Source organism: Ursus maritimus, unplaced genomic scaffold (genome assembly GCF_017311325.1).
Source record: "Ursus maritimus isolate PB19 unplaced genomic scaffold, ASM1731132v1 scaffold_7, whole genome shotgun sequence".
Taxonomy (NCBI): domain Eukaryota; kingdom Metazoa; phylum Chordata; class Mammalia; order Carnivora; family Ursidae; genus Ursus; species Ursus maritimus.
The window spans coordinates 25,258,808-25,269,589 of NW_024426885.1; the positions used below are offsets into that span (position 1 = coordinate 25,258,808).

The 10,782-nt window shown below is 40.3% G+C and overlaps 3 protein-coding genes across 4 annotated transcripts in view; 1 reads left to right on the forward strand and 2 right to left on the reverse strand.

Moving 5' to 3' along the window:
* PDCD11 (programmed cell death 11) overlaps positions 1-1,139 on the reverse strand; it is a 40,472-nt gene extending 39,333 nt beyond the window's left edge. Inside the window, 1 exon segment of the mRNA XM_040624443.1 lies at positions 1,024-1,139. The gene's annotated coding sequence lies outside the window, so the exon portion shown is untranslated.
* A 107-nt stretch (positions 1,140-1,246) lies between these two features.
* Positions 1,247-7,309, forward strand: ATP5MK (ATP synthase membrane subunit k). Of its 2 annotated transcripts, none has more exons than XM_008711996.2 (4): positions 1,247-1,380; positions 5,373-5,468; positions 5,557-5,649; positions 7,206-7,309. In XM_008711996.2, the coding sequence occupies exons 2-3, from the start codon at positions 5,382-5,384 to the stop codon at positions 5,644-5,646; spliced, it is 177 nt and encodes a 58-aa protein (XP_008710218.1). In that variant the 5' UTR covers positions 1,247-1,380; positions 5,373-5,381; the 3' UTR covers positions 5,647-5,649; positions 7,206-7,309. The 2 variants fall into 2 exon arrangements, with proteins under 2 accessions (XP_008710218.1, XP_040480361.1); XM_040624427.1 differs by lacking the exon at positions 1,247-1,380 and adding an exon at positions 1,826-2,047.
* Positions 7,310-7,464: 155 nt separating this feature from the next.
* The window catches only part of TAF5 (TATA-box binding protein associated factor 5), a 14,570-nt gene continuing 11,252 nt past the window's right edge, over positions 7,465-10,782 (reverse strand). Inside the window, exons 9-11 of the mRNA XM_040624428.1 lie at positions 9,028-9,205; positions 8,665-8,842; positions 7,465-8,363 (exon numbers count right to left, since the gene is read on the reverse strand). Of these exons, the coding sequence (XP_040480362.1) occupies positions 8,146-8,363; positions 8,665-8,842; positions 9,028-9,205 (574 nt within the window). The 3' untranslated portion in view covers positions 7,465-8,145. The remainder of the gene's footprint in view (positions 8,364-8,664; positions 8,843-9,027; positions 9,206-10,782) is intronic.

Here is a 10,782-nt window from a genome sequence, read left to right on the forward strand (position 1 = left end):
AAGAGCATGCAGCTCTTGATCTCAGGGTCGTTAAGTTCGAGCCCCATGTTGGGTGTAGAGATTACTAAAAAAAAATAAACTTTAAAAAAGTAAATAAAATACAAATCAAACTATAAACAAAGAAATAAGAAGTGATGAGCCTTCAGTAAAGAAGACAAGCTTCCTAAAGAAGATGTCTTTGAGCTGTTAAAAGATGAAAAAGATTTTGACAGGTGGAAAAGGAAAAGCAAAAGGAATGTGAGGAAAGGCATAGAAACAGTTAAAGCAAAATATTTCAATAATCACCAGCAATTTTTCAAAATACTGTCCAAGAAGTTGCTGTTTCCTCTCTTTGAAGAACTGTTTAACTAGAACACAAGGAGAATAAAACATAATTATCAGAGTTAAATTGCAGAAGACAGGGGGGCTTTTTTGTGAAAGATTTTGAACTAGATATGAGTAGTTTAATGTTTACTTTGACAAGTCAGAGCCTTAAGTAGGGGAAAAAATAGAATAGCAATCAAGAAAAATATACTGCAGGCTATAAACCGGACAGATAGAACTGAAGGAAAGTAAACAGAGAAGTCAAATTCAGTACAGCAGAGAAACCATGCCAATGAGAAGTAGATAGTAGAGATTGGTTCTGAGAGCCACTTGGAATAAGGATCTACAAAGGGCTGAGACTGTACGAGAGGTGAAGACCAGTGGAAGCCTTGGATCTGGAATCAGGAATAAGTGGGTGCATGCTTCCTAGAAATAGGAAAGAACAGAGAAGTCTAGTTTGCAGGAAATTTGACCCTTAATGTCATTTCAGACGAGGGGAAACTGAAGCTTCAAAGAGGCGATCCAGAAGCAAAGAAGGGACATAAGCAACTTTCCAGGGACAGAGTCTGATGTTACAGGGGCCAGCTTCTGTTCTGGTCTGGGGTGGCCGAGCCACTCACCCAGCACTGTAGATGCATGGCAGGGACCCAGAGGACCTAGCCCTGGGACAGACCTGGAAGCCACGAGGTTTCTTCCCTTCTCGCCCTTGTCCTCACTCACCAGGCCCGGGACGCCAGCACCTCTCTACTTCAGAGCCCGTACCACTAGAGTCACACACGAGGAGACCAGCACACCCGGAGACCAACGATGCTATTCCGGAAGCGTGGGCGGGCCCAACACCCTATTTCCGTTACCATGCTGGGTCCTACTGGTCGGGGGGGGGGGGAGAGAGAGAGAGAGAGAGATTTAGAAACAGGAAGCGGAAGGGCGGGACTTCGAGCCGTAGCCAATCGACGCTGAAGGCTGAATGGCTCTGGCCCGTTGAGCGCGTGCGGGGGAGGCGGCTTCTTCCGGCCGGCTGTGGGATAGCTGCGTAAGTTGAAGGACACAACCAGTGGAATTGGTGCGTTTTGCAAGGTGGGTGTGTGGACGGGAACCTGGGTTCAGGCCTCGCGCCTCCGCTTTGCAGGGCTGGCAGTAAAATCCCACCGTTCCTGGTCCAGGAACACCGCTAGGTCTTCGCTTTGGGGTGCGAGGACAGTGAAGAATGGAAAAGGAATTAGAGATAACGAGAGCCAGGGCGCGAGGGGTTGGACTGGGCTGGGAAGCCTCGGGGCGAGGCGGATAGGAGGTCCCAGAGGCTCCCATAGTTCCCAAAGGCCCTAAGATCGTATTTTACAATAGAGAAAAAAAGAGGCCCGCCGCGAAGGGAGTCTCCCAAGGTCACCTAGCGACAGAATATTGAATGGAACTCGGGCTTCTCGCCAAATTAACCTCTTTTCCTCTGTATGCCCACAGCAGTTTATTTCCACTGCGCTGTGCTTAGGGAGCTGGCCAGCAAGGCCTTCTTTAGCTGCGCCGCAGCCTGTGTCAAAGCGAGAGTGTGGGTGGCCCAGCCCCTGCAGTTCGCCAGGCCCGCGGTAAGCGGGTTAGCTTTCAGTCTGTGTCGGATCAGCGGGAAGGCCTTTCCTAAGAGATAGCCGGAACAGAGAGCTGTATACTCCTTGAAGTGCAAGAAGCTGCTTCTGGTACCCGCGTAGCGCTCGACTTTGTCTCCTTTTACCTCGCGATCTCACCATTCCAGGTAGATGTCTAGTCAGACAGGAAAGAGCAGTTTCAAGAAACTGAGAAAGTAGCGAGGACAATTGGTCACTTTGGGCCTTTTCTGAAATGCCCATTTCATAGGTGAAGAAAGACGTGGAAGGCTTCATTAATGTTTAATAGCAGTGGGCCGGTTAATTAGAAACAAGAGCAAGACCCGGTGCTTAGACTTCCCCACGGGCTACCATTTAACCATTAGTGCAATTACTAGTGTTAGGTAATTTTTTCCTTGTTATGGCTTTCTAAGTTTTTTATGATTCAAAAGGGAATAAGATTTCAGTTTGAGTTATTCCACGGAGGGTGCTCTAGCACAGGGGTTTCTGATCTTTGTCCAAAAGTAACCTGCAGTTTGCTGAAGGGTGCAGACCCCAGTACTTGGAGGCTTTTCTCCCATTGTTTATTTAACCAGCAACATTTTACTCCCCATTCCTGCCTCCATCTCACCTTCACAAGAGTCTTGGAGACCCAGACTAAATTTCAGTTCCTATACCATGCCTTTCCCTGCAGTCAGAATTAGCCCTCTGTGAAATATCACAGCCTTCCTCCCATATTGTGTAGAGAGAAATTTAAAGCACTTTAATATTATTTCATATGGACACCACATCCTCCTAAAAATTTTTGTTACATACAAGGTAGTGGGGTTATCAGTTAATAATTTGACTATGTTAAGCTCCTGTTTTATGTAAGGTTTCTCCTAGAAACCCACTTAATACCGTAAGAATCCAAAAGTGTATCATAAAGATGAATGGTAGGGAAGGTATGCCTTTAGTAAGTCTAGTAAAATGAAACTGTTAACATAAAAGCTACATTATAAAGATAATGCAAATTTTCCTACTTGGGCTGGAAAGGCCACGGCCCTGAGGAGGCCCAAGGAAGTTTGGATTTCCTTCATTGTTCCAAGAACCTTGAAACTGTTCAGAATTAAGGTCATTTGTCCAAATTTTCATTGCCAATTTTGTGCACGTGAATGCCTTTGAATGGTAAATAGGGGAGTGCCAGTTTCCATAGCAACGACTTCCTCACAGATCTCTCCCTCTTCCATTTCATCAAGAGCCAGCTGAGTCACTGCCACTGCCTACCAATCTCGACCGGACCTCGACCGGCTCGTCTATGTTGCCAATCGACTCGGCGTGGCGTCGGTCGTGGTAGATAGGCGGTCATACATACGAATTTTCAAGTGGTGTTATGGTGACCTTTCAATGTGCCTTTGTTATTTTTTAGTTTAACAAATCTATGCCTGTGTAAAATATAGGTACTTATAACTCCAGAAAGCTTGCTGCATATTTTCCCAGAGTTCTTTTCTATATAATTACTAACAAAATTTGGTTTTCTTTTACTGCAGTGTCTTTCAAACTTTAGCTTACATCAGAAATGCCTAGAGGCCATATTAAAACAGATTACTGGGCCCCAGAGCTTTTGATTGAATAGGCCTGAGGTTGGGCCTGAGAATTTGCATTTCCAACAAGTTTACAGTGATGCTGTTGCTGCTGGTCTAGGAACCAGACTTTGAGGGGTGCCTGGGTGGCTCAGTCATTAAAGCGTCTGCCTTCGGCTCAGAGCGTGATCCTGGCGTTCTGGGATCGAGCCCCACATCAGGCTCCTCCGCTGGGAGCCTGCCTCTTCCTCTCCCACTCCCCCTGCTTGTGTTCCCTCTCTTGCTGGCTGTCTCTCTCTGTCAAATAAATAAATAAGGTCTTTAAAAAAAAAAAAAAAGGAACCAGACTTTGAGAACCATTTATGTGCTCTGTAATATAAGGTCCAGAAATTCAATTTTTTTTTTTCTGTTTATCACCACATAGGGACATTTTTCCATGTCATTGCATAAGGATCTATGCACGTTGTATTTCCTCAAATGGAAACCATCATTTTATCAGTCTCCTGTATGTAGATGGACTTCTAGTTTTTCCAGTTTCTTATTTCATAAATAGTATTTCAGTCACTATTCCTGAACTATATAACATGTTTGCAGTTTGTGATAGCTCTATAAGGGTAAATTCCTGGGGAACAAATGAACCAGCTACATAAAAGAGTATAGTAATTTTATAATTTGATAGGTATTGCAAAATTGCACTTTAGGAAAAGTTGTACCAGTTTATACTCAGGCAACAGAGGAAATGCTTATTTCCCCACATTCTTAGTGTTTATTTTTCCCAGTCTGATAGTCTGTTTGACTATTTGGGTCTCATTTTACATTCCTTTGGTCACTTTTGTTTTCCCTTTTAGTTTTTGTCCTTTATATTTTCCCTTTCCTAAGGTAATTAACATTTTGGTCCATGTTTTCTTCCAGGATTCTTGGTTTTACTATTTATATTTAGAACTTTTATCTATTTTGCTGTGAGGATTCCAGCTTTCTCACTACCGCCAATAGCTAGTATGTATCCTGTGGGTGGGGGTTAGGTTCTGAGCACACTGCAGCCCAGACAGTGGATATCCTGTCTCTGTAACTACTTGACAGACTTTGATAGTGGCTTTTGGTAGGCTCTCCATCTTTAAGAACTTGAACCAGCATGCTCTTAGTAATTCTTTAAATTGTGGAAATAATCTTCCAGTTCTTATACTCTGATGTGCATCCCTTTAGTTAAAATAATGCTAATTATTTTTAAATGGTAGTATGTATCAACTCCATTTAGTAAATGATATCTTCTCTTCCTTCCATGGAGGTCCTAAGTTATTTTATAAGAAAAATTGTGAAAGGGGTTGCAAGTTGAGCTATTTAGTTGGTGGTTACCCTTCTTAGAAAGTTTGAAATATATCACCAGCACCAACTTTCAACTGCTCTTAAAACTGATAGAGTCCATGCACAGTGTAACATGCTATAGCGAGAGCCAGGATCGAAAATATCAAGCAATATTAGATTAAAGGGGGGCTTAGAGACTACTGTATTCTCTTACTGTGCTAAGTGATTTGATGTATATGTTGGAATGTTATACAGTAGCGACCAAGGTAAAGTCTTCCTTCTGAAAGTTTCTCTTATCAACAAGGCTTTTTCCACCATCTCTGCTACTTCTTTCTTGGGCAAGATGTTAAAAAAACACACACACACACACACACATAATACTTATGTGCAATGATTTTTCAGGTTTTTAAACTTAGGGGAAAAAAACAAAACACAAAACAAGGGGTGTCTGGCTGGCTCAGTTGGTGGAGCATGTGACTCTTGATCTCCAGGTTATGAGTTCAAGCCCCATGTTGGGTGTAGAGATTACTTAAAAAAATAAAATCTTTTAAACAAAAACAAAACAAAACTTAATTTTCTTTTAAATTGCATCCAAACCAATTTATTGTTGCTTTCTCTTTTTTTTTTAAAGATTGAAATCATGGCAGGTCCAGAAACTGATGCCCAATTCCAGTTCACGGGTATAAAAAAATATTTCAACTCTTATACTCTCACAGGTAGAAGGAATGTAAGTATTAATGATACCTTTAAGCAGTTCCGTTTTAGAATAATGTAAGTGGCAAAAGCTCTTGTTTACTTTCTCCTTTCTTTTTCAGTGTGTACTGGCCACATATGGAGGCATTGCTTTGATGATCTTATACTTCAAGTTAAGGTCTAAAAAAACACCAGCTGTGAAAGCAACATAAACGGTAAGGAATTGACATTTAAGTTTATAACAGCCATTTTGTTGTTAGGGCTTTTTCCCTCACTATAGAAGTAAGTTGTCATTGTGCAAAGTTACATATGAGAGGAAAATATTGTTCATATCCCGTTACCCTGACAATTTTTGTTAACATTTTGTTATGGCTCTTTTTTTATATTTTTTTATTTGGTTTCCAGTGGCTATGAGTCATGTCTGTAATACTGTCTTATAACAAATATTTTCTCTATTATTTGAATGTATGAGTATTTATGGATATATGATTTTTATGTTTCCTATTAGGATTTTTTAAACATAAATAACATTGCATTGAACACTTTGAGCATGATGTGTTGTCTATATGATTGTTTTAGGCTTAAGTGCTTTCCCCAAGGGTTATGGGGCACCCAGTTTTAAGAAGGTGTCTCTTTTGCCCTAGCCAATGTTGAATAATCAGTTTCTGATCTTTGCTCATTTGATGAGTGAAAATGTCTCTTTTTGATGAAGTTATGCATTTTCTCCATTTGCTTACCGTTTGTATTTTTCTTAACATTCCCTTTATGTTTTTCTCTTAACAACTGAGTCTTTCTCTTTGTGAACACCTTATTTCTCTTACATAAGCCCTTTATGTAATAATTATTAACCAAACTTTTAAAAACATTGCAAATATAGCTTATTTTTTGCTAGTTTCAAATTCTTATATATGCAATTTTATATTTTCCTTAAATTCGCATAGATTTCATTTTCTTCTCATGGCACACCACAGTCTCCATTTGCCCATGCTTAAGTGAATAAATATTTGTTTTGGTAGTAGATGATGTGCAGAAAATCCAAAACCCAGATCTTTATCTACTGTAGCTCTCCACAGAAAATTTTTCCTCTGCTCTTAAAAGCTTTTCCAATCTCAAAACTATTAACTAAGCCTGCATACCCCAGAATGCAGTGGTCCATGACTTATTCCTGACAAACAGGTAGTTTTTGCCCAGTTTCCTGTATTAGGTACCTCCCAGCTTTGGGGAGAGTGGTAGTATCCCCATTATAAAAATGGAGAAATTTTATCTCTGCTATGTTTACTGTTTAAAATGTTACTTTGGGGGTGCCTGGGTGGCACAGCGGTTAAGCGTCTGCCTTCGGCTCAGGGCGTGATCCTGGCGTTATGGGATCGAGCCCCACATCAGGCTCCTCTGATATGAGCCTGCTTCTTCCTCTCCCACTCCACCTGCTTGTGTTCCCTCTCTTGCTGGCTGTCTCTATCTCTGTCAAATAAATAAATAAAATCTTTAAAAAAAAAAAAAATGTTACTTTGTATACTAGACTTTTCCAGTAGCATACATTCAGGATTATACTGAATTGTTGGCAACTCTTTTGTTAAAGGTGAAGTGTTAGGTTAAACTCTATTAATCTGAGAAACACCTTCATTTGGGGGTCGTTACTGACTCTGAGAATCTGATGAATTTGCATTCAATTTCAGGGGGTTCGTGGATAGTCCTATACTAGTAATTAGTGAATGTCTTAAAAGTAGAGTTGAACACAATTGTGTCTAAACTGTTTTTGCTTTGTTTATAGGATTTTAACCTGTACCTCATCTGTTAAGTTCCCATGCCTGGAGAAGCTGATGTCAACTCATCATGTGATACTCAATTTGTACAATAAATTATGAACCTGGAAAAGCTGGTTGTCTTTATTTACAAGATATCAAAAATATAAAAACTGTACAAAATGCAACGAAGGCAAAAAACTGGCAGTGACTTGGTCTAAATCTTTTTTAGTTTCCCAAAGCAAGGCTCAGTACTGGAGGTAAGCAACTGAAATGTCTGTCTGACTTCAAGTGTACTAGGTTGTATGTAGCTATTTTAGCTGAAGTAGAACATGGAAGCTAAATTTCTTCACCTGGTTTATAGAGTGTTTGGGTGCACTCAGAATCCAACAGGTACAAAATCAGATGTCAGTGGATGGTTGTACTTCATCTAGTTCTTAGAAAGAAATTGTAGTTCACCCTACCCAGTAATATACATTCCACTAATCATGGGCCAAGCAAAAATGTTAGTGGATCATTTAACATGGTACTTGAGTGCCATACAGTAACTACATTTTTACAGCAGAAACATACATGCTCATAGAATTCTTCAGCTAAAATTCAAGATGGTATTATATTACTCAATTTGAATCTTGAAGCAGGATGAATTATTGAAGTCAATTGATTTCTTTTCTAAACATAATAAATTAAAATAGCATTTGAACAGAAAATGCATAGTTTCCACACAATCCAAAGCACCATAAATGTCCCCTCCATGAACATAATACCTCTTATTCAACTAACGGAAATTAGTTAAATGTGGTTGCTATAGAAACGTGGAACTGTCCTGTTCAGATTTTCCAAGCAGCATCCTTCCAGATCCATATAGACAAAACATTCTTTGTAGCTTAAATATTAATCACTGAGGTATTTGCTTTTAGTCTCCCTTTTTCAAACAGTAGCTTCCAAAAGGTCTTTAATACCGATGATTTATTGCGGACTATAAGCTCCTGCAGCTAGAACCAAGTTTCTTCGAGTAAAATGGAGGTGTACAACTGGCGTTGATTTGGTCATATATGTTCCCAACAATAATTCCTGTGAATTCTCAGGTAAATTTATATGCCCAGTGGCTGTAGTAAAGTCATCGGTCTCTAAATCCTCAAATGCTTTGACAGCATCCCACAACCGGACTGTATTATCCATTGAACCTAAGGGGAAGTCAAAGGAAACCATTTAGCAGCATCTACCATATTTAGATTTTGACATTTTGTCAGGTATACTTCATATATTTACTGTATGTTTCTGGTGAAAAAAAAAATCGAAACTTGATGAATAAGCTCTTCCTTCTAAAGGACCATTTCAAGCAGTTTCACCTGAGAAGTCAACATATATGTCAGGGGATACCCTGGAATCATGGCTAAGAGAAGCAAAACCTAACAACAGTCAACACTGAGTGTTTCATTTTAACACCATTTACCCTTTATCACAAAGCCATTTCTAGTCATTTACCTGATGCCAAAATTTCACCATCTCTACTGAACCTAAGTGAACAGACTGTATCAGTGTGGCCTTTTAATTCTCCAACCATCAAACCATGTCCAATATCCCAAAGGAGTACTCTGCCATCCGTTGCTCCTGTAGCCAGGAATCTCCCATTGGGAGAAAATGTCAAGGAATGAATTGGTCCCTAGAAAAGAAGTCCAGGGAAAGAATCAAAAGTGGGTTAAAAATACCTAAGAAAGTAAAAGAAAGCTAGGATTTTAAAGCTTAGTGGGATGAATAGTTTCTTTAAAATGTGTTCCTGGTTAATTTTTATAATATTTTTATCTCAAAAACAAGCTTGTGTGCCATGATAATGAAGGTACAAAATACCTTGTGTCCAGTGAATATTCTTACACAGTTCCCATTCAGGACATCCCAGAGCCGCACAGTTCTGTCTGCAGAGCCCGTAGCAACATAATTAGAATTTGGATGGAATCTGGTACAATTCACATCAGCAAGATGCCCGGCAAATATTCTTAAAGGCTGATAGTGGTCTGTAGCCCATAGCCTTTTAAAAAATGCATTGAAAGGGGAAAAAATGGTAATAGTTAACTGCCAAAATTCTAAAATAAATACAGAAACACCCACGTGAAACGTTAGCTCCAAATAGGTACCCCCTTCACCGGCTACCTGAGGGAAAGAAAATGGAATGATTGAGATGAAATAACATTCTTAAGGAAAACGGAATGATTGAGATGAAATAACATTCTTAAGGAAAACTAAGTTGATCTAGTACAAAAAATTTTTAATTCTCTAGTTCTCTGTATGCACCCCCCTTTTCTACCCCAATTCCTAGTCTAACCCATAGAAAAGTATTTTTCGCTAGTTTTGGCCACCCCAAAATTAGTTTCTAACCTTAGTTACCTCATCCTGAACTTTGAAGGAGATCACAAGAACACACTAGCAGTGCTCATAGTGTTAGTGAAACTCTAACTGGTGGGAGGGGCTGGGAGCATGTTAAATAGCTTGAGGAGAAAAAAAGGACTCTTGATAGGGACATAATTGCAGACATAGTAATACTCCCCAAATGCATTTTCAAACAAGGAGCTATAAATGCCGACATTCTCAAAAAGTTGATCCCAAATAATAGAAGTGAAAATGAGTTTGGAGCTTGTAATTCCCCAAAAAGAAACCATTCTGCCAGTCATAAGATCACAATGTTCTTACCGAGCTACTCGATCATGGCCCCCTGACACAAAATAATATCCATATGGAGAAAACTGTGTGTCCCATACTGGGTAGTTGTGTCCTTTATATCCCACCAAGCAAGTAAAAGTTTGAAGACTCCACAATCTAACAGTTCCATCTTCTGAAGAGGAAAGCAAGTAGTTCCTGAGAGAAGAGAAGGTAATATATTTCATTCCCAGAATAACTTAGTTACTTGTCCAATTTCTCTGTACATTTGAGTATGTTAAATATAGCTAACTTGAGATGCTACAGCTTTTACTTTATACATGAAACTCACAGTAGGTAACAAAAGTTGAAAAGTACTAACCAAACTAATGTTAGCTCTAACACTCTACATCTACTGAGCACCTACTGAGGTTAGATTCTTTTTTTTTTAAGATTTTATCTATTTACTTGACAGAGGAAGCACACAAGCAGGGGGAGAGGAAGGCTCCCCAGTGAGCAAGGAGCCCAATATGGGATCGATCCCAGGACCCTATGATCATGATCTGAACCGACTAAGCCATCCAGGTGCCCTGAGGTCAGATTATTTTTTAAAGTACATTGGAAAGGGGCGCCTGGGTGGCGCAGTTATTAAGCGTCTGCCTTCGGCTCAGGGTGTGATTCCGGCGTTCTGGGATGGAGCCCCACGTCAGGCTCCTCCGCTAGGAGCCTGCTTCTTCCTCTCCCACTCCCCCTGCTTGTGTTCCCTCTCTCATTGGCTGTCTCTTTCTGTCAAATCAATAAATAAAATCTTTTTAAAAAAATAAAATAGGGGCGCCTGGGTGGCACAGCGGTTGGGCGTCTGCCTTCGGCTCAGGGCGTGATCCCGGCGTTACGAGATCGAGCCTCACATCAGGCTCCTCTGCTATGAGCCTGCTTCTTCCTCTCCCACTCCCCCTGCTTGTGTTCCCTCTC

Bases quoted from the DNA above. Each gene is read 5' to 3' on its own strand.
- ATP5MK (XM_008711996.2), top strand. From the start codon at position 5,382: ATGGCAGGTCCAGAAACTGATGCCCAATTCCAGTTCACGGGTATAAAA. The intron at 5,469-5,556 runs GTAAGTATTAAT...TTTCTTTTTCAG, and splicing joins CTCTCACAGGTAGAAGGAAT to TGTGTACTGGCCACATATGG.